Consider the following 24,889-nt stretch of genomic DNA (forward strand, 5'->3'; position numbering starts at 1 on the left):
AGTTGTATGTCTTTGGGTTGGGGGTCGTCTGGTCAATCACCACGATTTCCTGTCAATTTCCTCCGCCTAAGTCCTCTACAACAAGTTTTAGCCTGTCAGTCCTTTCAGTATTTGCAGTCCCTACAAAAGTTTTTCCCCCGCCCAGTTTGTAAACTAAGGCTAGCAAAGCCAATCTTTACCCATTAGATGCAGTTTGGGATGGCTCAGTGTGCTCGGGGGGTGCAGCGGTCCTGCCCTGTTTTGCAACCCCCAATGGTGGGTCAAAGTGACCCTCTTTTCCTCCTGACCAGCAGCCACAGCAGTCATCATCAAACACATTTCATGCAAATTGCGCTGCAACTTTTCATACTCCTTTATTTCTCTGGTCATATTTCTCCTCTTTATCCTACCACTTCCCTCTATCTTCTCCCTCAACTCTTTTTCCACTGCAATGACTTTCCTTTCTGCCATTTGAAAATCCTTAGCCAAATGTGCAAATGTACATTTATCTCTATTAACCTTTTTATCCTCCTTCCATTTCACCCACACTTTTGTCCACTCTGCTTGTTTTCCTTTTTGCTTCTCCTTTTCCACACATGCTAACAACTGACTTTCTAGTTCCCTCCATAACTCATCCATTGTTTTATGCCATCTTCCACCATAACTTTCACAAGCAAATTTACAACATTCTGCATCCCTTTCTTCCTCCGAATTCACTGGTGGCATACTCATCTCCCGAAATTGTCGTCAATGGAGCCTTTGTCACTAAACTCAACACTAATCCGTGTCCTCTAACCCGGTTACCACGTTTAAACTAAACCCCAAAACAAAATCACTATATTCACAATAAAGTCCCTAGACGTTATTTACACAATCTTATTTACTCAATTAAACCCCGATCCGTGCCCTCTACCACGGTTGAATTAATCGGTTAAAATAAACACAAAAACAAAACTCGTTTGCTCAACTTCCCCAACGATCCGTGCCCCCTACCACGGTTGAATTAATCGGTTAAAATAAACACAAAAACAAAACTCGTTTGCTCAACTTCCCCACCGATCCGTGCCCTCTACCACGGTTGAATTAATCGGTTAAAATAAACACAAAAAAAAACTCGTTTGCTCAACTTCCCCACCGATCCGTGCCCTCTACCACGGTTGAATTAATCGGTTAAAATAAACACAAAAAAAAACTCGTTTGCTCAACTTCCCCACCGATCCGTGCCCTCTACCACGGTTGAATTAATCAGTTAAAATAAACACAAAAACAAAACTCGTTTGCTCAACTTCCCCACCGATCCGTGCCCTCTACCACGGTTGAATTAATCGGTTAAAATAAACACAAAAAAAAACTCGTTTGCTCAACTTCCCCACCGATCCGTGCCCTCTACCACGGTTGAATTAATCAGTTAAAATAAACACAAAAAAAACCTAGTTTGCTCAACTTCCCCACCGATCCGTGCCCTCTACCACGGTTGAATTAATCGGTTAAAATAAACACAAAAACAAAACTCGTTTGCTCAACTTCCCCACTGATCCGTGCCCTCTACCACGCTTGAATTAATCGGTTAAAATAAACACAAAAAAAAACTCGTTTGCTCAACTTCCCCACCGATCCGTGCCCTCTACCACGGTTGAATTAATCGGTTGAAATAAACACAAAAACAAAATTCGTTAGCTCCACTAAACACCGATCCGTGCCCTCTACCACGGTTGAATTAATCGGTTAAAATAAACACAAAAACAAAACTCGTTTGCTCAACTTCCCCACGATCCGTGCCCTCTACCACGGTTGAATTAATCGGTTAAAATAAACACAAAAAAAAACTCGTTTGCTCAACTTCCCCACCGATCCGTGCCCTCTACCACGGTTGAATTAATCAGTTAAAATAAACACAAAAAAAACCTAGTTTGCTCAACTTCCCCACCGATCCGTGCCCTCTACCACGGTTGAATTAATCAGTTAAAATAAACACAAAAAAAACCTAGTTTGCTCAACTTCCCCACCGATCCGTGCCCTCTACCACGGTTGAATTAATCGGTTAAAATAAACACAAAAAAAAACTCGTTTGCTCAACTTCCCCACCGATCCGTGCCCTCTACCACGGTTGAATTAATCAGTTAAAATAAACACAAAAACAAAATTCGTACTTACAGAGACATCACCATATCTTCAGTCTCCCAAAATTTAGAATACTCAATCCAGCAGAATTCGGATATACAAAAGGTTTCTGCTTACCTTTCTTTTGGTGCACCAGGGAGACCAAAGTCCGGCAAAATCTCTGCCCACTCCTCTGTCCTTTCAACCTGATCTTCCAAGAATCACGTTGGGGTCACCAACTGAAGGAATCTAGAAAAAGCTTCTTGCCTTAAACTAGTTCCTAGCGTGTTCGTTTTTGTTGAAAGATTGCCCATACCACAACATAGTGAAACAATTGATTTAATCCAGACAGAGTGGGGAAAGTACACGAGGCCTCGGGCCAGTCCTGCCACGGGTCGGAGCAGAAAATGGCAACCTTTCACCTTCAACATTCACTTCTTATACCCTTCCGGGGCATCTAGTCCCACTGTGGATTGCAAGTGTGTGTGTGTGTGTGTGTGTGTCCGTGCACGTGCGTGCGTGCCTGTCGGTGTGTGCATGTGTGTGTGCACGTGCGTGCGTGCCTGTCCGTGTGTGCGTGCGTGGGGGTCTGTTTGCGTGGGGATGGTGTCTTCAAAAGTCTTTGTTCTGCCGGCCATTCTTTGAAGCGGGAGGAAGTCTGAGCACCATAAAACCCTGACTGATATCTTCTCTTGAAGGCCGCACCTAGCCTTTTGTTCCTGGTGTAATGTTGGTCGGGGGATGCCATCTGTTCCTTTTGGAGGTACCGACTTGTCCCCACTTCCACTGGGCCAGGACCATATCTGCTTTATACTGACATTACATCGTCTCAATCTTTATTAGAATAACACAGTTCCATGTACACACTATTTTATTGATATATTGAATTTGAAAAATATGAATTTCCTTCAGTACCTATTTCTATTTCTGTTTTTTTTTGTATTTATTGTAAGATGAATTTAAAAAGAACTTACGCCGCCCTCTTGTGGACAAATAACGTACTGCAGCCAACCTGAGCAGCACAAGGATCAAAAGTTTTTGGAGGTTACCTCCGAGGGGTTTGACAGCACGAGGGTCTGTTTCCCACGTTTTGTCGCGAATGATTGACATCGGAATGCAAAGCTGCGCATGATGAGCGCCGAAGGGGTCTGCCCCGACACGTTGTTTTTCCGGTTTATGCAGCTGCCTCCCCCCTCCTCCTCCTATTTTTGCCGTGTCACAGACAAAAAAAATCACAACAGAGCGCCCCAGCATACGAAGGGGTCGCTTGGTGTCATCAGGGCAGGGAAAAAGTGCGGGCTTTGTTGCCCCTTGGCCCGGAGAGCCAATCAGCAAGCGAGGAGGCTCAGAGACACTTTCCCCCGAGAGGCCCGTCCGAGCATTTGCGCGGAGGTATGAAGCAGAAGGAGGACAAAAACGGCGAGGGGGTGCACCTGCGGCGGAAGATCGGCCCGGTGCCCGCCGTGTCCCTCATCGTGGGGACGGTGGTGGGCAGCGGCATCTTCATCGCCCCGAAGGGGGTGCTGATAAACAGCGGCAGCGTGGGCCTCTCGCTCCTGGTGTGGACTCTCTGCGGGGTGCTCTCCTTGTTCGGTAGGGATCCCGCTTGCGAAACGGGATGCGGCCCTTCGCACAAACTCTTCCTCGAGTCTTCTGCTGGTGGTTGCAACCTGTTGAGGCAGAGACCTGTAATTGCTGGGGCCGGAGGCGCCACCTTGGAAAACCCCAGCACGCCGCGCTCGTTCGTCAATTACCACTCTCACTGCCCGTTCTGTTTTTTCCGCAACGGCAGCCCGTTTAGGCGGCGTTTAACCCCTAGGGGAAATTTGGACCAAACTCGGGCTTTTTGCTGTTTTTCATGTGTGAATTCAAAGGAAACGCATATAAATAAAAAAACGCTAAGAGGCTAAAATATTGCAGAGCTTGTCAAAACATGATGACTTTCAATGTGCCACGTTGCCGTCCCTAGATGTGAATTAGTAATGGTTGCAGAGTGTCTCTTTGTGAATTCATAGGAAGGCGGTTGAGGCCGCAAATGAGCGTCCTGGTTATTCTTTTGATTGGACAGCAGCCAAGGCCACTTTGGAATGCTTGTACGAAGCGGGTTGCTGAGAAAGTAACACATTGTGACACGTGTGTCATTAGGAGCACTGTGCTACGCTGAACTGGGCACCACTTTCACCAAATCGGGGGGCCACTACACTTATCTGTTGGAGACCCTGGGGCCACTTCCCGCCTTTTTACGCCTGTGGGTGGAGTTCATCTTCATTAGGTGCGTCCTTTTTTGCCCAATGGGGAACAATTGAGGTACAGCTGATGCGTTTTCACAAAATCAATCTTGTGTCTCTGAAACGGAAATTCATATATTCTAATCCTACGCATAATTCCCGTGAAGATGCTGTATAATAAATGTGGGTAGCTAAAAAAAAAAAAAAAAAGTCAGTTATGGTGGTGAATTGAAATTTCACCCAGATTAAGTTTAAAATGAGATCACACTCATAAGAAAATGCCATCCTGACAGGATCATCATTTCTCAATCCTTTAGTTCCTTCATGTTCCCTTTAATTTGCTCTTTATTTGAAAAGAAAAATGCACTATCCTTTGTTGTTCATCACACAAAAAAAATGAGCTTGCGTATTGCCTATGATACTTGTTGTCGACCGTTGTTCAAGCTTCAAGTTGCTTCATGTTCCAATTACTTTGCTCTTAATTTGAAAAGGAAAAAAATGCACTATTCTTTGTTGTTCATTCCACAAAAAAATGATCTTACATATTGTCTATGATACTTGTTGTCGACCTTTGTTCAGGCTACAAGCAGCTTCATGTTCCAATTACTTTGCTCTTAATTTGAAAAGGAAAAACCTGTAGCTTGGGTCACCAACTTCCATGGACTTTTGTTTTGAAGCAAAACTAAAGAATCGCTTTGATGTACAGGCCGGCTGTGACCTCCTACGTGTCACTAGCATTCGGCCGCTATGTGGTGGAGCCCTTCTTTTCCCCCTGTGAAGCCCCCACGGCGCTCATCCGCCTCGTCAGCCTGCTGGGAGTGAGTGAGTGCCCCCGTTTTTTTTCCTTTCATGTCCCACATTGCATCACTGTCGAGCTTTCTCCCCACTCACCGCTTTGGCGCGCGCAGCCTTCGTGGTGGCCGTCAACTGCTGGAGCGTCACCGCGGCCTCGCGCACCCAGGTCACCTTGACCTTCATCAAGACCTTCGCCCTGGTCCTCATCATCGTGCCCGGCATCATAGCGCTGGCCAAAGGTGAACTGCACACAGTTAAAGCAAGACTTCAATGAACGAATGGATCATTTCAAACATATATCAAAAAACATAGTTTATATGCAAGAAAAGAAAAAGATATAATTGAAAATATAGCTGTCAGGTTAATTTGTCAGACATTTGTAACAAAAAAGGAGATAAGGCAATCTTTCCAGCTCATGCATGAGGGGCCAAGGACAATTCTACTGCCCTCTGCCAGGCTCTCCGACCCCTCTCTCTTTTATTTGATACAGAGCTCCCTAACTACATGAAGGTCCCGGCCCTCAAGGGGCAAAAAAATGCAAGACTACGGCCGGAACCTTGTGTACTTGTCCTTCTATGTGTGAGCATGTGGGTGACAAACTAATGCATGTACGATAAAATATTATACGTGGCAAAACATTCGGATAAAATATTATGCATAGCGAGACATCGATAAGAGTCACAGCTGCCGGAGCGCTCCAACTGGCAGGCTTGAGCGGCCTTCCATCTGCTTGAGACAAAACAATACCAAGACAGTTTTTCTCACACTCATCCTCACAGCATACCTTTTCTTCGTTGCAAGCAGTTATATTGTGAAGCAAATGTATAATCACTGTAGGCTATCTACAATTATTTTAACAATAGCTAAACATACTATGCTCATTATATATATATATATATATATATATATATATATATATATATATAAAAAAGCATAGTATTACATATCACTATATAAATATAATCAAATACAATATAGTGCATACAGTTCATAAATATATAAATAAACATATACGACAATAAAAATGTACTAGTTACATATACGATCCAATAAAAATAAATGACACAATAAAAGACGATCAATATAGTACAGTATACTGTATGTGTACTGCTCATGATTTGAGCACATAGATGCACAGATTAACTATAATACAAACTATAAAACTAACTATACCTATAAATATATATAACATATATACAATTCATAAATAATATAAACACATATCAAAATGATAAAAATATACTAGTTACATACATATCCCAATAAATACAAATGCCACAATGGTATGTAGTAAAATCTATACAGTATACTATATATGCATATATATTTTAGCCAAGGGATGACACACTCCTACCTGGTGGTGCCGTTTGGTGTCACCATTCGGGTGAAATTTCAGCTCCCTAGTGCCTCCTTAGAACGCTTTCCCTTTGATGTGAAGCAAATAGTGCTCAGGGATTCAAACGGGGCATTGTTGCTCTCAGGGAAGACCGAGAATTTCCAGAACGGCTTCCAGCTGCAGGAGGTGACCTTGGACAGGCTCCCGCTGGCCTTTTACAACGGCCTCTATGCATATGGAGGATGGTGAATGCACACACACACACACACACACACGCACACACACACACGAAAAACAAGTGTGCTCATGATCGCAAAATCAAGTCCATAAAATCCTGCCTTGGACTTAGGTTTTATCTCAACATGGTCACAGAGGAAGTCATCAACCCAAACAGGTATTTCGCAACCGCGGCGGCGGTCTTACATGAAGCATCCTAACGTGTTGGGGGTGTGGTCTCAGGACCATCCCGCTGGCCATCATGTGCTCCATGACGACCGTGACCGCGCTCTACGTGCTGGTCAACGTGTCCTACTACACGGTGATGACGCCCGCTGAGCTCCTGATGTCCGAAGCCGTGGCTGTGGTCAGTAAGATATATAAATATAAATAAATGTAAATATACAAACATAAATACATGTAGAGTTTTTCCCACTGCAGACATTCGCCAGCCGTGCGCTCCAAGGTGTGTCGACTGTCATTCCCCTCCTGGTGGCGCTGTCCTGTCTGGGCGCTCTCAATGGGGGCTTCTTTTCCGCACCCAGGTGGGTTCCAAACTTTTCAACACAACGGCCACCATTTTGACTGACAAATTGGTCAGGTCCATAACAGAAGGGCTGAGGAAAAAAAAAAGATTACCGTATTTTCCGCACTATAAGGCGCACCTAAAAGCCTTAATTTGTTTTTTTAAAAGCTGATGGTGCGCCTTATAATCAGGTGCGCCTTATATATGGATCAATATTGAATTGGATTCATAGATGGGGAACGAACTGATAAAGTAAGCTTTACCTGTTTCTTTTGTGTTATTGTTATTACTTTGAGTATTACTATATTGTGATTGAAAAAGTTTTAAAATGTCATTAATTGAGGGTGCGCCCTTTAATCCGGTGTGCCTTATAGTGCAGAAAATATGGTAATTTTGTGATTCCCAACCACAGCCCCAAATGTTGCAATTTATATTTGTTTGAAGGAATTTATTCATCTATCTACACCCTCCAATTATACAAGTGTTCAGGATCACTTAATAAAGAATCTTATTTCAATAATCTTAAAAACAAAGTATTAAAAATAGGCCAAGACCCATTATTAGTTGTCAAGGTAGGCTGATAATGAATATTTTTATTTTCAGTAATAGGAAAAATACTGGAGAAAAATCATTGATTTTTTTTAAAATATTTTTTGGGTACATTTTAGACAATACATATTTAAAAATTGAACTATTTAACTCCCAGAGTCATCAGCATGTCTTCAAAAATTATTTTTTTGCCTATAAGACGCAACTTTTTTCTCATGATTTGATTCTTTATACCCTTCTACAACAAATAAACCTCCCCAAAATTTTCAATAAAAGGAAAAATACTAATGTCAAAAAAAAAGTGAACTTGTTCAATTTTTGAACTTTCCATATTTATGTTTACATTTTTAGACGTGTATTTCAGACAATACACGTAATGAAATACAAACAAAATGTGGGAGCTCCCAAGGTCATTAGCATGTTTTCCAAAGTGAAATGAAAGTCATTTTTTTGCGAGGAACCTACCGATGCCGAAGGGTTTTGTTTGCGTGTCAGGATGCTGTTTGTGGGGGCCAGAGAGGGTCACTGGCCGCCCATCTTCTCCATGATCCACATCCGCAGACAGACGCCGCTGCCCGCCGTCTTGTTTCTGGTAAAAGCTCGTCAATCGCGAGAGAACCCAGACGAAGCAGTGAGAGCTAAAACCGTATGCAGTACCCGTTGGTGGTCTTGATGCTGATCACAGAGGAGATCCAACACCTGATCAGCTTGGCCTCCTTCGCTCGCTGGTTCTTCATCGCCTTGGCGACGCTGGGGATGCTCGTGCACCGCTATCGCTTCCCGCAGCTCCAGCGGCCTTTCAAGGTGAGCTTTTTAAGCCTTTTGTCAAATCCTTTGGGGAAAGCATGAAAAGAAGACACCAGGGAGCTGAAATTTCACCCAAAAGGTTGAAGTTTCAAAATGATGCTGGTAGGTCCCCCTGGTCATCGCAGTCACCTTCACCGCCGTGTGTTTCTTCATTGTGGGCCTGTCGCTGTACTCGGATCCTTGGAATACGGGACGGAGTTGCGCCCTGACGCTAACCGGCGTCCCCGTGTACTACGCGGTCGTTCGCCGCTCCCGCCTGCCGCCTCGATGGAGACGCGTGTTGGGTGAGTCAACGCCTGGCATTGAGGTGGGAAACCGTGCTACCGAGAAGCCCATGATGTTCTGAGAGAAGGCCATGATCTTCGGAGAGCAGATAGAAAAAAGACTGAAGACGGAAAGGGGTCTTCAAGTACAAATATACTTACAAAAAAAAAAAGCTTTTTTTTTTTTACCATGTTTTCTGATGACTTCTCAGATGAGTGCAGCAAGCAAGTCCAGATCCTCCTAGAAGTGGCCCAGCAGGAAGTCAAGACCTACTGAGGAAAACAAAGCAAACTTTCCAGTCTCCAGGCAGTTTTTTTCGAGACGTAAACTCACACTACACGTTTCAACACTCACCTTCATCGAAATGGTTGAAATAAACATGGAAACAAAAGTTGTGGTCTGAGGAACCAGAACATTTATTGTAACACCGTACAATAGTAACAAAATAGGCTTCTTGAATGCTAACACAACCATTTTGCCTGTAATACAAAGTAGTGTTTTTTTTAAACGCTATTTACTTTAAATAGCTTATTGCTTAACAACCTGCACCGCATTTCACTCCCCCCCCAACTGACGAGCGGATGCATCTTTCCACGCAACAGTGGACCCTCCAAAATTAAATATGTGCAAATCAACAGAAAATATTTGTCTGGGGGGGTAAACAAAACGAACAAACAAAAAAAAGTGTCAGTGAGGCAGCTCTTCAAAAGGACAAAAGCAAAAAAGCGCTGAGGGGGCGTGAAATGTTCAATGAAGAATTTGCATCTGTAAGGCAAAAACCGAGAAAACTGCTCAAGTGGGAATATATCATGCGCTCAGAACTACTTGAGCTGCGGGATGATCTCGGAGAGGCTGAGGTCATCCAGGCCCAGCTCGCGAAGCTCGTCCAGCCCGAAGCTGATGTCCACCAGGATCTTACTGAGGCTGTCGTTCAGGGTATCCAGCACCAGGCCCTCGCTGAGCGAACGGTCGGCCACGTCTGCGGGGAAGGCGCCCGGATCGGAGAAGACGGCCCAGTCCTCCGAGGGCATGCCGGCCACAGCGAAGCTGCCGTAGTCGTGCAGGGGTGTGGGGGCGGCGCCGTCGGCCGCGTGGATGGGGCTGAATTGCATCACGCTCTGGCCGGCGCTCTCGGCCGGCGGCTTACTGGGTGTGGAGCAGGCTTGGCGCCCCGCCTGGAGGTCCGGATCGCCGTCCAAGCAGGGGGCGATGCCCGGGTCCCCGTTGGAGTAAACCAGCAGCGGTTCTTCGTGGCGTGTGCGCTCCAGACGCTGCTTGCGTCTGGACCTGCCCGCCGGCAACGCCGGCTTCTCCTTCACTTCCACTTTGGGCACCTTAGCGGGTGGGGACTCCTCCTTCATCGGCGCCGCCTGCTGATCACACAGAAGTGGCACACCATCATGGTCAAGGTCAATAACCGCTAATATTCTCCATAACCGGAAATGGGAGCCGAACTCCCTCAATCCCAAAGACGGATTTTGACGTCTTTTCAGACTCCGGACATGCAATCCCAATAGTTAACTAAATATACAAAGGAAAAAAAAACATACAGTAGATATACACACATACATATATACAAGTATATATGCATCACACTGGATGACATGGCACATTTACATTTCTAAACTAATAAATATGCTGAGTTTTGATGATGTCTCCCACTTCTGAGAAAGGATTGAATAATAGTTAGCAATGGAAATCAAGCTATGTTGCTTGGCACGAGTTCCATGCGCTTTTTGATCCTAACAAGATGGCTCTCAAAACGTGACTGCAAATAGGTAAACCTAAGTGCTTTTTTTTCCTATTCAAAACACTTACTTATGCTCACGTCGTCAAACAAAATGGCTTTTTGCAGAATCGTAAGTGATAACATTTGATAGAATTTGATGTCATTTGAATTCATTTTCATTTTAGATCCCGGACCATGGAAATGTGTCACCTTTGGAGCGTTTTTGCGTCTCTTGGCTTTGCAGGAAGTGCTGTCTGTGTTGGTGCTGGAAGTGGGCGTGGCCACCAGGCAGGAAGAAGGCAGGCACACAGCGGAGCTGTGAACCGGGACGGGAACCAGGTAGGCAGGCATTCGAGGCAGAAGAGCTTTCATCCGCTTGGTTGAACCTCACAAGGAAAAACCATCAAGTCAACATACTTTTTTCTCTTTTCCAGTGTGAGCAAAAACAACTCACCTGAACCAGCAGTTTTTTTCTTGCTAGAAACAGGCAGTGGTTGATTCTAGGTATATATGTAAAAAAAACAAACAAAAAAAAAAACATTGCACACTCGTTAGAGACTTCAAAAAGGTTTGGACAACTTATTTTGTCACTAGTGCTAACTTGGCGAAAAACGGGCCATCTCATAATTGACTTATTTTTTAGCGATTTTAAATCAATAATCATGCTAGAATGCCATTAAAATTGATCACTATCAATTCTTGATCATTCATGTAAATAAAAAAAATAAATAAATCAGGAGCATAAAAATATGAAAGGGGCATTTCTTTTCCATCTCAAGCATTTATTTTTATTTTAACCACATTGTTTTTCACAATTTATTTTTCTTTTGGCAAAATCTGTAATTTTCTTGCCATTAAAATGATATATGAATGAAAGAAAATTTTCTTAAGGCTGAACTTTTCCCCCTGATTTTGATCAGATAAAAATGAACCGATTTCCGAAAACTTGCAAGTTGATGCATATAAACGCCGGGGAAGACTTTTTTTCTATCAATTGCAATTAAATGAATCCCAGAAAAGGGGGAAAAACACTAAAAAGCAAATCTTGTTCAAAAACAAAAAAAGTCATGGACAGCCCTAACTGCATATCCAAGTAAATTGCAAATGTTACCTGGCGAGGCGACATCTGAGCTGGTCGGACATAAGGAGATGCCACTGGGTTGCATCCAGGCTGCAGGAGCAAAAGCAAATATTTTCAAGTTCTTTTAATTAAAAAAAAAAGGGCAGGGTGTGTCCGAAAGAACAAATACTGTGGAAAGCAAAGCATTCAAAGGTGTCTCAGACCGTGTAGACCTGATCCAGTGTGAGCCCTCGATTGGCCTCAGGCCGAATGGTCCAGAAGGAAACTCTTTTATCACCAGATGTCTTTCGGAGGAACATTTCATGCACGGAGAGGTTATGGCGTACTGAATTCTGTGAGCAGAAAAAAAGGGGGGAAAAAAAATCAATAAAATCCACAATGGGTGTTGGTCTAGATGATGAGACAAATGGGGTTGCTTTCACCTTCCAGCATTTCCTGTTTTTGTTCTTGAAGAAGTCAAAGTGGTGCTGGAGCCAATCGTAGATCTCCTTGAGGGTCATGAGCCCGTCCTCAGTGCTGTTGATGGCAAACTGGATCATGGTCATGTAGGAGAAGGGCGGCTTCTCGACTGTGACTTCTTTTGAGGGGGCTGCGACGGTCTCGGTGGTCTGTACAAGACAAGGCATGACCAAAGTTAACCTTTCTAAAATAATGAGAAAATGACGTGAATATATCAGTGAAGCACACTGTAACTCCATAAATTCCAACCCTTCCGCTACAGATGATGCATCTCAAAATACACAGTCAAACTAACCTCGGGTACTGAGTCACATGCTGCTTCAGTCACGCAAGGTTCTCCTTCCAACATGGCGGCCTCACTCTTGTTCTCCTTACTGGACGCATCGCCAGGTTCTTGCTGCATAACATCACATTTTTCCAAACACTGCATACTGGCGAGGCTCTCATCTAAAGGGCCACCATCTTCTTTCACTAGAGGGGTGCAGAGAATGCATGTGAAGACAAAAATTCTCATAGATATAAAAACATGCATGATAAAAGAAAAATGTACCTTATTTTCCGCACTATAAGGCGCACCCTCAATTAATGACATATTTTAAAATGTTTTCCCCATAAGGCGCACGGGATTATAAGGCACACCCTCAATCAATGACACATTTTAAAACTTTTACAATCACAATATAGTAATACTCAAAGCAATTACAATAATAACTCAAATAATAACTCTAAACTCTCAATAGCATAACAACTCAATGTCAATGACCAACTGTAAACACACAAAAGAAACATGTAAACCTTACTTGATCAGTTCATTCCCCATCAACGAATCCCAATTCTCAATATTGATCCATATATAAGGCGCACCTGATTATAAGGCGCACCATCAGCTTTTTTTTTTTTTTTTTAAAGGCTTTTAGGTGCGCCTTATAGTGCGGAAAATACGCTACAAAATACTCTACACTGTTCCAACCGTGCTAAATTCTTACCATCTTTAACCGCATTTAAGTCAGCACTTTGAGACATTTGCTGTCCTGCCGCGCTATCTGGCAAGACGGCGTCTTCATCTGTCTTGGGCCACGAGGCTGAGTACAGGTTGCCGCTCTCACCCAGGAGGATGAATTTATTGGGCCCCTGGGTGCCGCACTCCTTGCCCTTGACCGTCAGCGCCTCAATGACGTTGCGCAGTATGGCCGTCTTGGGAATGACCACCACTTGTGTGCCAGGGAAAGAGGGGTGATCCAGAACACGCACACCATCTGGGAACTCCAGATGAGCTGTGGACGAGGTCCCCGAATTTTCCTGACTCGTTGGATGGTCTTTCTGCTGAAAAGGCAGCTTGCGCCTTTTCAGGATCAAAGGTCTTCTTGGGCTCCGTCTCATTGTCAAACAGTTGTGCAAAGTGTCCTACAGATATACTGGAAATAGAAAGTCACATATACATTCACAAGTCAAATTATTTAAAAATATTTACTTTAGGTGTACTTTGCAAATAAATATTTTTTCCTGTTATCAAGCTGCCAAAAGGCCGCTATGTAATGCTTGTACATAAAATGATCGTATTGTTGATAACATTAAACTTTTTGCTACATTTCGAAAGCAAATTTTAGTAACATATTAATAAACATGCACTACTTCTATGTGCAGGCCGTTACTTGAATGCGAATTCTACTGCCGATATGTACTTGTTCATTTGCGAGCACATTAGTACACATGAACACATTTACGATTTATAACTCGGGAGCTGCTTAACAGAAGCACGAATGATTGAATTTAACCTTGACGGTGAAACCCGGACACTTATGTCGATTAATACTTGAATGTATTGTCACGTGAAGAGCCTGCTAGGCTAAGCTAGCTCTTCTGTGCAAGTGCAACCGACAGCGAACCCGAGGCTCACCGTCACATAACAGCGTAAACCGCATCACCTGGCGGATTCCTGACGGATTGTGAAATTACAGATGCTAACACGAAGGCGCTTTAAAGGGTTTTCCACACAAACCCTCTTCCGTTTTGGTAACAATAAACCTATTTTGAATTATGGCGCAGTTAGTGCAGGAGGTTTGGCTCTCGTCACGTGGTTTGACAACGTTCCAACGATGACGTTTAAGGAAACGAGATGGACTTGGCCAATCGTTTGCGACAGTGGAGAAAACCAGGAAGTACATTGTCCGGAAAGTGCAGCCGAACTAAAAAGTTTCGGATATTCAACAAATAACTGTTGATAACACATCACATGTATGCAAACGCTAGAACAAGAAAAAGTACTGTTTTTCAGAGATTCAATGTCATTGCCTTATTTCTTGTGGTAAACATTTTTGAATTCGGCGCTACTCGAATGGCTCACTGTCACGTGGTTTGACAACCAACCAATGACAGCAAGTCAGGAAAAAGCTATCGGATGTTGAATTTTGTGAAAATCGACTTAACATGAAGTACATTGCCTCAAATATCGAGATGCTGAAAAATAACAACCTAAAAAAATCTCTCATTATACGGTTATATTAATACTGTTGCGTTTATGAAACTGAAGACCATGTTTAAGGTGAGTTAACTAAACTATTTTTGGTATTGAACGCATCAAAGAGCATGTTATTCGCGTGTATCGTCAGTGTAGAATATGGCGAATTTCCAACTGTAATCAAAGGCCAGGTTCACACCGCAGGGTTTAATGATTAATTCCAATTTATTGTGAGATCCGATTTTCAATTGAGTCGTTCACATTTCCAATAAATTTGACCTGTGTGTGACGCCAAACCTTGACGTCACACAGCGTGCGCGCTTAACGTTCGTGTTTACGGAAGTACTACAACGGATAGCCAAGTGGCTGTCATACCTTAGCCATAATATTTTCAATCTGTTACATTTAAAGGGACAATGTGTAAGATTTAAACCGTTTTTTCATTCAGGACATCACGGTAACATATTGTCCCTTTACCGACACACATTGGATTTAATAGCACATACTCAAGTGGCTTGGGTCGCATTCAAATGAATACGGTGTCCTCCAGGTCTTCGGACACGCAGCGATTTAATGCCTCGTAAAGGTTCCAAGACTGCAAAGCCTCCGTTGCAATTCGTCGAACAGCCTATGTGTAGTGCTAGACCCCCATTCAGTCCTGAAGTCCGGGCCGCCTTGCATCCCAAAAGGTTCTTCTCTGAGACGCAAGCAAACAGAAGTCTCCGCTCCTGGGTAAGTTAACATGCACGCGTACCATTATTGCAGCAAAAGTTAACTTTTTTGTTTCTCCCCCAGGTAAACCCACAGTTTAACACATCACTGGAGGCTACAGCTCCCACGGCAAGACGTGGCCGACGCAGGCAGTGCCTCTCGGGGAACAGGAACCAGGAAACTTGTGGCCAACTGTCCAAGAAAAGCACCAGCAAGTTCTCCTCATTGTCGTTTCAGTCTAACACGCAAGCTAGACATCATCAAGCTGGGAGCTTGCACTCTGGAGGACGTTTTTTGAAAAGCCAGCAGGATGCGGCAAAAGGGCGAGTCTTGAAAAAGCAGAAGGATGGTGCCTCAACCTCTTCTGCAAGTCCGCCAATCAAGGAGAGAACCACTACCCGTGCAGCACCCAATGCGGACACAGGAACAGCTGCACAACCGGGAGGTCGTGCCTCCTCTTCCTCACCTTCTGCACATTGGCTCCTCGCTCAGCCGCGCACGCCACCACGGTGTCAGCCATCCGACGTGCTGGTGCCGGACACACCGGAGCGCTACTACAAGCAAAGCGCTACCTGGAAGAGATGGATGCACGCGTTCGAGTTGGACGCCACGTTGGAGGAGAGGGGACAGCTCATCACCAGCTAATATTGACACGTTTTACGGCTTAAGGTCCAAACAGATATTCGAAAATGCTATGTTCAGTATTTCCTCCTTTTTTGACATCAGCACATCAAGCAAGGCAGTACTGAAGTTCTCATTTCCGGCAATGTTAAAATGAGTTAAAACTGCATGCACTTCTGCCCTCCAGAATTTTAATGCAGCAATGGATTCATGCACTGCGCTCCGCAGGACATTGTCAATTCGGACAATATTCGGATGTTTTTCATGTACTTTCCCACGAATAAAACTAATCTGTGATGATAAATTGTCTCTTTGATGTCCAAATGCACGACTGAAATGGGAAATCAACGAGGAGAATAATTAACAAACCTTTGATTTGTCTATCGGCGTCAAAACGTCCACTTTGTGACTGATAAAACACAAACGCGACGATGATGGACGCATATTAACTACGCTTGGTCGCTGCCGCATTAACCAATCACACGCGGTCTCACTGACAAGTCCGCCAATAAGAGCGCGCTTTGTTCGCGCGTGCGGTAACTAGGGACTGGGTTGCTCCTCGGCGAAAAAACGTCGGCACGAAGACTTTCCTTAGCAACCGCGGACAAACATGAGTTATTACAGCATCAGGTAAGAAGAAACCACTTTATGCTCACTTTTTATGTCCACCCTGAGCAAGGCGAATCGCCATGGCTACGTAGTTGTTTTTCTCACGCTAAAAACGAGCCGATCGTAACTTTTTAGGCGAGAAAGAGGCGACTTGAGCTAATGCTAAATGCTACGGGTAAAGAAACGTTCAGTGGCGATGAGCAACTTTAGCGACAAACTTTTGGAAACGAAAGTGAAGTTGACAAACTCCTGTTAACGTCCCAGATTACGTAAAAATGAGTGCGTGGCGTCTACTTGCGTTTTACGCGACTTGTCGGATTTATCAGAAAAAAATGTTTTTTTTTCATGCACAACATTTCACTTAAATGAGTCATGTAGGGGGGTATTAGTTTATGCATGTTTGAGCACGTTCGCCTGCTGCGTTTAGTTTCCAAATACATTCCTGTGAATACCCCCACCCCTTTTGCAACATTGGCGTAACAGACTGGATTTGCTATCATTGAGTCACATTTTGCATCTTGGTGGCAAAATATGAAAGTAATCACAGGAAGTGATGAGAACATACCAAAATGCATAATTTCCCTGTATGCATAAATTGTTTCCCAGGCAGCGCTTAAGTGGGGCAGCACGGATTCATGTCGACAGTGCGAAAGTGGGCGTGATGCTATTTAACATATTTAAATCTTGATATTAAATAAAAATAATAATAATCTAATAACACATTAATAGCAGTTTACACCGTAAAGGAAAACTGAAAAATTAAATGAAAAACTTTACACTTTGAAAATATAAGATGAAAAAAAGTTAATATATCTCACTTGACGAATACATTTGTTGCATATTAAAGAGAGCTTCTCTAAAAATACTGAAAAAAATGATTGTCTGCAACTAAATTAGCAACAGCTGTTCTCTTTATAACTGGTGAAAAAGGGAATTATTTTTTACAAACAAAAATGGCTTCCTCCACTCAACACATTGCCAACAAATAGTTGGTTAATTTTGTTAATTTTAAGCAGATTTTTTTTTGTTATTTGTGAATGAAGGTGGGATTTTGGTGCTGTTCAGTGCAGGTACAGAAATTTTCTGGTTTGTAGCAACCCCAACATTACGTAAAATCCAAAAATATATCCTGTATTAAAAGTTGTTCAGGTTAAAGGCTGTTTGAAAACACTAATACATAAACAATAGACAGGTGCTTGGTTGATTTTGGTGCGTTTGATGAATTAAAAAGCTTAATTCAATTTAGCCTCGCATCATTTTTGCATGTGGCCCCCGTGACGAAAAACTTTGGACATTCCTGCTCTAAACTGATTAATACATTGTTTATACTGTATACACAGGAAGGCAACGTCAACAGCATTTATAAATTTAGCATTGACAGATTACTGGAAATTCAATTGCAAGGAAACATAACATAACGCATCGTTTCCCAGTTGCCTTTAAGAACATTTTGTTTATAATACAATGTAATGACATCGATTGCTTGTTGACATGATTGCAGCGTATACAGGTGTTATTACCGACACTTGTCGCCTTTGTTCCGAGCAATTACTCCCGCCGGTGAGCCCCAGGCGTCCCCTCGCTCCTCATCAACCGACTTCCGTGTCACTTCAACGTCATCCGAGGACAAACATGCACACGCAAATGGGGCTCTCGGGGCTGTTGGGTGGATGTTGGTCTCCTGGCAACAAGATTTTGGCGCGCTGAATGCAAGTGTTGGCAGATGGAGCAAAAGTACAAAAACGGCGCAAAGTTGTTGGGGAGTCAACTTAGATCCCCTCGATAGCAGGCGCACTTTGGAGGTTTTTCCTGGCTGATCCTGATGCGTGGCGTGGGTGTCATGGCAACCGCACCCTCCTTCTCCACCACCGGCCAGACATTCAGTCACACCCCCGAGCGGGCGGGACACGGGGACCGAGTTCTCCACACACGTAACAAACGCGCATCTTCGAATCGTAGCCAAGTGGGAACGAGCATCGGTCTGAGCCAGGATGGACTCGCGGCCCGTCTACAGCCGATGGTCGTACAGGTCAGATGTCGGGATTTGCCTGCTTCTCATTTTGAGTGGCAAAAAAAAAAAAAAAAGTGCTTGTTATGCTCTTCTCTAGCAAATCAGCAACAGAAGCCCGGGACGAGCTCTGCCTCTTGCTCCAAAATGAAATGCGTTCGTAAAGATTTGACGTTTGAATTTTCTGCAGATTCTCAACAGACGGGTCCCCAATGTAAACTTTTGCCTAAAATAAATTTCATTTGCAAGCGTTTAGGAAAGAATGGTGTCGTTTTCAACCTCTACCCGTTTTGACAGTCCATATTCTCCTGGTGTTGTTTTAATGCTTACTGTTAGCTGTCTCTAGATAATAGGTGTCAAACTCCGGTCCTCGAGGGCCGGAATCCTGCAGGTTTTCTTGTTTTCTCAACCCAACACACCTGATTCAAAGGATACGCTTTTTAGCAAGCTCTACAGGAGCTTGAAAATGATTATAATCATTTAAATCAGGTGTGTTTGAGAAAGAGGTTTCAAAAACATGCAGGAAACCGGCCCTCGAGGCCTGAACTTCTGATCTAGTAGGTGTGGAACTCCATTCCTGGAGGGCCGGTATCCGGCATGTTTTTGAAGACTCTCCCTCAAACACACTTGATTCAAATGATTAGGATCGTTTTCAAGCTCCTGCAGGGCTTTCTGTTAAATTAATTAACGAGCTAATCATTTGAATCAGGTGTGTTGGGGAAAGAAAGCCGAAAAACATGCAGGACTGGATTTGGAGTCGAACTCCAGTCCTCGAGGGCCGGCATCCTGCATGTTTTCCAGTTTTCTTTCCCCAACACACCTGATTCAAATGATTAGCTCGTTAGCAAGCTCGGCAAGAGCTTTAAAATGATCCCAATCATTTGAATCAGGTGTTTTTGAGGGAAGAGGTTTGAAAACATGTAGGATACCGGCCCTCGAGGACTGGAGTTCGACACCTGTGCAGGTGTGGAATTCCAGTCCTGGAGAGCCGGTATCCTGCATGTTTTCCGGTTTTCTTTCCCCAACCCACCTGATTGAAATGATGATCTTATCAGCAACCTCTGCAGGAGCTTGAATATTTATACTTATTTGAATTAGGTGTTTTGAGAGAAAGTTTTCGAAAACATGCAGGACACCAGCTCTCGGGGACTGGAGTTTGACACCTGTCTCAGTGAGACCAGGACGTCCTTTGGAGGAGTTGGTGCTATTTTACTGTAACTTGATGCGATGGAAAAAAAAAAAAAGTGTTGTACTTCCCTATATCCTCGAGAGAGCCAGCCTATTCGTTTTGTATCCCTGGAGTGGACAATTGTTTTTGACTCATTTGAGCTCACATGTTAAGTCGTGGAATTGCTCAATAGGGGACATCCTGGCCTATCCAATTATGTCTCGTGTTTGGCTGGGATTCATTTCACTTTGCTGTCCTGCAGAGACAAAATAGAAAACGCAACAAAAATCATGACATGAAACTATACACGTTTTAAATTCGGTAGCTATCGTCCCGAAACTTTTACAATGTTTTTGTGCTCTCTCTAATTGGTTACCTTTGACACCGACATGCTAAGATCTCCAATTACAGAGGAGATCTGCCGTCTTGAGTTTAATCAACGCCCGGTCGCTTGGATCGTTACATAAGCCTGGTGAAATATTGATTAGCCACACCGGGTTGTGTTGTTTGAACAAAACCCAAATGCGGGATGGTCACAGTAAAAAGATTACAGGGGATCCACGGTTTACAACAGGTACATTAATAACAGTGTTGAGGATTTATATTCAGTGGACACGTTTTCCTATTGAACATCAATTTTACCATTTTTTAAGCTAGTCTTTGAATGCATTTGAAATGGAATCCAGCATGGAGGTTTTTTTTTTTCTTTGGTCCTCTATAAAAGTGTCGGACGACGCGAAAAATCCGTCCCCAGAATGTCAACAGTGGAGTACCACAATTTAAATCTTCTCTTCTTCTCTTCCTCTGGGAAATTGACATTCTCCCTCGGAAAGACCCTCCAGCTCCAGCAGCTTCTCGTCCAGTTCGACGCCGACAAGGTAAAATCACCCGACGCATCCTGTCAGCGACACCTGCTCTTCTGCTGCTTAGAGTGGAATGAGCTGCTTAAGCACAAGTCCTTCAGCGATGCCTCAAAAGTATCTTCTCAAGTACATTATTCTCCTTGTCATATTAAAACGAGTATTCCCACAGAGGTCGGCCCCAAAGCCTTTGCACCCTGCTGGTGCCCTTTCTCTGCGTAGCTAAGCGACGTGAGCCCCACCCCCAAACCGCCACCATGTTGGGCAGAATCCCTAATTTGCAGTTTCCCACCTGTGAATCCCGCCACTTCAAACCGGTTTACGGGGGGTGTTTCCTTTCCATCCCTGCAGCGGATTCGACGAGCACGGCAGCATCATGCAGCAGAAGCTGGAAAAACAGGTGAGAAGTGTGGCGAGATGATGTCATCCATGCTTTTACCGAACGTCCCTCATCCCTGGGTGCCATCGCAGAGGTCCTTGCTGGAGCAGAAGCAGCGCCGGAAACGACAGGAAACGCTCATGGTGCAGCCCAATACGGAGGTCCGGCCCCGGCGGACCCGCTCACGACGCGGCGAAGAGCAAGCCCCGCTGGTTGAGTCGCATATCGGCAACGCCAACGAGATTGTTGTAGATGGTGAGAGCAGCAAAAGATGAGGACATCCTCTGATTTTAACAAACACTTTCTTCCCCCCCACACACACTTTTAGGTATTAACGGCCCAGCAGACTTTGTGGTATCCAAAACTCCCAAAAAAGGAATGAAAATCCAAATCACGACTGTAAATCAGTCCCCGAGCCAAGTTAAGAGCCAGTCCCCGCTCAAGCCCCGGCCCCCGCCGCCCCCCTCCCCTGCTGCAGCAGCTGGGGACATGGAGGAAGTTGAAGACACGGAGATTGCGCACCAGCCAAAGACGGACATCCATGAACTACTGCGAAAACAAGGTGATGAAACAAGCCTTGGGCATTTTTTTTATCGTGTAAATAAAATGTCCTTATCCAGGCCTGTCCGGCAGTATGAACTTTGATGAATCCAGCGAGGAAAGTGAGGAAGAGCGGCCACAATCGCCGACGCCCAGCGAGCAGACCACGAGACCCGCCTCCGCCACCAGCGCCAAAGATCCCGTAGGCAGTTAGCCCTGTGATGAAGCTGGACATATTGTTGGTCAAATCTCACAGGGCTTCTGCTCGCTCCATAGGAGGCGGCGGCTAGCGGCTCACCGTCCTCCACAAGCTCGCCTCTTCTCGAGGTGTCCAACTTGGAAGAGTTTGTGCTGCTTCCGGCTCCTCGAGGCGCCACGATCAAATGCCGAATCACCCGTGACAAGAAGGGCATGGACCGCGGTCTCTACCCCACGTACTACATGCACATGGAGAGGGAGGATGGCAAAAAGGTGAAGCTTATCCATTTCTGGACAAAGTCATGACGCTTGATGGACTTTCTTGTCCTCAGGTGTTCTTGTTGGCAGGGAGGAAGCGAAAGAAGAGTAAGACGTCCAACTACCTGATTTCAGTAGACCCAACCGATCTGTCGCGAGAAGGCGAGAGCTTCATCGGCAAACTAAGGTGAAAATGATGAGAGCTGCTTTTGACTGGTGGAGGTCATTAACGGGTTTTCCATCTGCCAGGTCCAACCTCATGGGCACCAAATTCACCGTGTACAACAACGGCGCTAACCCCTGCAAGAACCCTGCCTCCATTGAGGACAGCAACACCCGACAGGAGTTGGCTGCAGTCTGCTACGTGAGCGACGCATAAAAAACATACACCAATCGCCCGATCCCTTATCCGTCATTCTGTCTGCTAGGATATCAACGTATTGGGATTTAAAGGACCACGCAAGATGACAGTCATCATCCCAGGCATGAATTCCAACTTTGAGAGAGTGCCTGTGAGGCCCCACAATGTGAGTCACTGACCAAAGACTGTCCGCTTGCGGTCAAATTAAAGTTCATGCCTAAGATCTCAGGTCAGCGTAGCGGAGACCCATGTTCTCCTGGTTATCACCGGCCTCGAGGTGACCAGCATCTTTAATCAAGGTGCTATGGTGACAGCTGTCCATTATTAATAAACAAAAGTTATTAATTTTACAGACAATGCTCAATGACCACAGCAACAAGCGGAAGTGACCATTTGGCACACTAGCTCGCTGATGGCTTCAGTAGCACACGAGCGTTTACGTTAGCATTAGCATCTAGCTTCGTCATGCTCAGTGCACTTAAAATCCTTTAATCACTCCAAAGATATTCGCAATCGACAATCTGGGCTATTAACAGACATTCAGCTTTCACCCGTGTTGTATTTCAATCAGTCTTGAATTTGTTTTAAAAATATTTGACACAACAGTTAGCATAAAGCGCTTCCGTAATAGAAAAAGCAAGCATAAAGCGCTTCCGTATTTTGACAAGCGAATGCTTTCTCTTCTTTGTGAGTTTTAACTTCCTCTGCCATGCATGCCATGACGTGGGAGCCACCCAGTGTCCAAAACGAGACACTACAGCATCAATTTATTATATATTTATTTTATATTATATATTTTCACGAGGGCATTTTCTTCCACGGAATATTTGTGTCTCATCTATTGAATCATTCCTTTTAAGTTCATCTTATTTTGTGTTCTATCCAAAATATATTTTGTGAACAAATAAAAAATCTGAATATTTCCTGCCCCTGGACTAAAATGAGTTTGACAGCACTGGTTTAGTAGGCTACTCTGGTCTTTTTTTTTGTGTGTCTCTACCACAAAGCAGTTCTTCACCAGCTCGGCAGCTTTTTTTTTTTTGTTTGTCTTTGGAAGCGCAGTATATAGTCCCTGCATTTTCTTGCCTCTCAGGAGCAGGAGAGCTTGCTCAGCCGCTGGCAGAGCCACTCCTTGGACAACCTGATTGAGCTTCACAACAAGGCGCCCGTGTGGAACGACGACACTCAATCCTATGTGCTTAACTTCCACGGACGCGTCACGCAGGCCTCCATCAAAAACTTCCAGATTGTCCACGACAACGACCGTAAGTGACCCCCCCCAAACGTTCCGATGTCCTTAACCTCCGCGTTACCGACCAATCTCCTCCCGCCCGCATCAGCCGACTACATCGTGATGCAGTTCGGCCGAGTGGCCGAGGACATCTTCACGCTGGATTACAACTACCCACTGTGCGCTCTCCAAGCCTTCGCCATTGGCCTATCCAGCTTCGATAGCAAGCTGGCGTGCGAATGAACGGCACAAGGCGGATAAGGAACAACCTTCCCTTCGTCGACAAGGACTCGACTCGGACACCATCGGAATCAAGCTTGGGTTTCCTGCAGTGCCACTTTCACAAAAAACTGTCTTATAAGACATCCACAAATCATTATCACTTTGTATTTTCTTATTATTTTGTCCTGGAGGGCAAGTGCATTATTCTTATGGTTACTGTGTTTCTGTGAATAGCTTTTACCTTGTGACTTGTTGACAAGCATGCAAAATTGCACAGATTATGTGTCCTGTAAATAAAAAGACCAAAAAAACAAATCACTGTGAGATCTGTCTTACCAGGCCAGAAAAAAACGGTATCCTTTTGAGCAACAACTTCTTTAATAAAGATTTCCTTCTTCCCACTACAAAAGTAACATATGAAAATATTGGGAACAAATGCTGAGAGTAAGTCAGGGAACATCATATATAACAACATATATAATGCGGATATAATAAATTACACAAATCAAATGTTTATAACATCAAAGGGCCTCACCGGGCCGGGACAGCGTAGAAAGGGGTAGAGAGGTGGTCAGCAGGGGGCATGAGTTGCTAGGGGCAAAATCGGCTGGTGGCCACCATCTTATGAGTAACTGGGTGTGAGGTGAGCGCTCATGCGATTGGGCGCCACCGTCCAGGCGGCATCTTCCTCGAATGGCAGGAGTTCAGCGCCGCGCTCTTGACATTGCCGCCTTGGCAAGGTTCCAAATCTGGAGGTCTCATCATCACTCCTAGAAAATCAAGACCGGACTATGGAGGATCCTTTATTGATGTAAACAAATAATTTTCTGGCGTTAAAATTCTTAGAACTGTGATATGGTATAAAACACTCATACTTGGGACTGATTTATTATAAAACACCATTTAATATGAACGCACACAAAAGTGAGATTTCAACTTGGAAACATCCAAATTCATGTACCGTATTTTCCACACTATAAGGCGCACCGGATTATAAGGCGCAGCCTCAATCAATGACATATTTTAAAACTTTTTCCATATATAAGGTGCACCGGATTATAAGGCACACCCTGAATTAATGACATGTTTAAAAACGTTTTCAATCACAATATAGTAATACTCAAAGTAATAACAATAACTCAAATAATAAGTCTAAACTCTCAATAGCATAATACCTCAATTTCAATATGAGCAAC

The 24,889-nt window shown here is 44.2% G+C and overlaps 5 protein-coding genes across 18 annotated transcripts in view; 3 read left to right on the forward strand and 2 right to left on the reverse strand.

Moving 5' to 3' along the window:
- Positions 1–3,307: 3,307 nt before the first annotated feature.
- Positions 3,308–9,208, forward strand: LOC148405703 (cystine/glutamate transporter). Its single transcript, XM_088406777.1, has 12 exons — positions 3,308–3,672; positions 4,225–4,351; positions 5,014–5,129; positions 5,216–5,341; positions 6,584–6,683; positions 6,788–6,832; positions 6,898–7,021; positions 7,096–7,199; positions 8,225–8,321; positions 8,384–8,533; positions 8,643–8,820; positions 9,012–9,208. The coding sequence occupies exons 1-12, from the start codon at positions 3,474–3,476 to the stop codon at positions 9,074–9,076; spliced, it is 1,431 nt and encodes a 476-aa protein (XP_088262903.1). The 5' UTR covers positions 3,308–3,473; the 3' UTR covers positions 9,077–9,208.
- foxm1 (forkhead box M1) lies at positions 9,193–21,308 on the reverse strand. Of its 9 annotated transcripts, none has more exons than XM_088406769.1 (12): positions 20,797–21,307; positions 19,811–19,900; positions 17,989–18,519; positions 15,034–15,810; positions 13,056–13,484; positions 12,365–12,540; positions 12,033–12,218; positions 11,814–11,942; positions 11,641–11,700; positions 10,984–11,029; positions 10,740–10,915; positions 9,193–10,173 (listed from the first exon to the last, which is right to left on the reverse strand). In XM_088406769.1, the coding sequence occupies exons 5-12, from the start codon at positions 13,447–13,449 to the stop codon at positions 9,622–9,624; spliced, it is 1,719 nt and encodes a 572-aa protein (XP_088262895.1). In that variant the 5' UTR covers positions 13,450–13,484; positions 15,034–15,810; positions 17,989–18,519; positions 19,811–19,900; positions 20,797–21,307; the 3' UTR covers positions 9,193–9,621. The 9 variants fall into 9 exon arrangements, with proteins under 9 accessions (XP_088262895.1, XP_088262894.1, XP_088262893.1 ...); XM_088406768.1 differs by having other exon boundaries at positions 19,811–20,566; XM_088406767.1 differs by having other exon boundaries at positions 20,418–21,307.
- Positions 14,055–16,163, forward strand: rhno1 (RAD9-HUS1-RAD1 interacting nuclear orphan 1). Of its 2 annotated transcripts, XM_088406778.1 has the most exons (3): positions 14,055–14,611; positions 15,078–15,259; positions 15,323–16,163. In XM_088406778.1, exons 2-3 carry the CDS (start codon positions 15,101–15,103, stop codon positions 15,881–15,883), a joined length of 720 nt encoding a protein of 239 aa, XP_088262904.1. In that variant the 5' UTR covers positions 14,055–14,611; positions 15,078–15,100; the 3' UTR covers positions 15,884–16,163. The 2 variants fall into 2 exon arrangements, with proteins under 2 accessions (XP_088262904.1, XP_088262905.1); XM_088406779.1 differs by lacking the exon at positions 14,055–14,611 and having other exon boundaries at positions 14,688–15,259.
- Positions 16,342–24,054, forward strand: tulp3 (TUB like protein 3). Of its 3 annotated transcripts, none has more exons than XM_088406774.1 (12): positions 16,342–16,489; positions 20,478–20,522; positions 20,856–20,904; positions 20,976–21,138; positions 21,212–21,445; positions 21,504–21,625; positions 21,700–21,894; positions 21,954–22,066; positions 22,129–22,243; positions 22,308–22,406; positions 23,334–23,505; positions 23,581–24,049. In XM_088406774.1, the coding sequence occupies exons 1-12, from the start codon at positions 16,470–16,472 to the stop codon at positions 23,712–23,714; spliced, it is 1,461 nt and encodes a 486-aa protein (XP_088262900.1). In that variant the 5' UTR covers positions 16,342–16,469; the 3' UTR covers positions 23,715–24,049. The 3 variants fall into 3 exon arrangements, with proteins under 3 accessions (XP_088262900.1, XP_088262898.1, XP_088262899.1); XM_088406773.1 differs by lacking the exon at positions 16,342–16,489 and adding an exon at positions 17,433–18,497 and having other exon boundaries at positions 23,581–24,050; XM_088406772.1 differs by lacking the exon at positions 16,342–16,489 and adding an exon at positions 17,206–18,497 and having other exon boundaries at positions 20,856–21,138; positions 23,581–24,054.
- LOC148405707 (liprin-beta-1-like) overlaps positions 24,053–24,889 on the reverse strand; it is a 50,272-nt gene continuing 49,435 nt past the window's right edge. For all 3 annotated transcript variants that reach the window (XM_088406761.1, XM_088406760.1, XM_088406759.1), the window contains one exon: positions 24,053–24,463. The gene's annotated coding sequence lies outside the window, so the exon portion shown is untranslated. The remainder of the gene's footprint in view (positions 24,464–24,889) is intronic.

The sequence above is a fragment of the Hippichthys cyanospilos genome, chromosome 22 (assembly GCF_059441005.1).
Source record: "Hippichthys cyanospilos isolate Australia breed blue-spotted pipefish chromosome 22, RoL_Hcya_1.0, whole genome shotgun sequence".
NCBI lineage: Eukaryota > Metazoa > Chordata > Actinopteri > Syngnathiformes > Syngnathidae > Hippichthys > Hippichthys cyanospilos.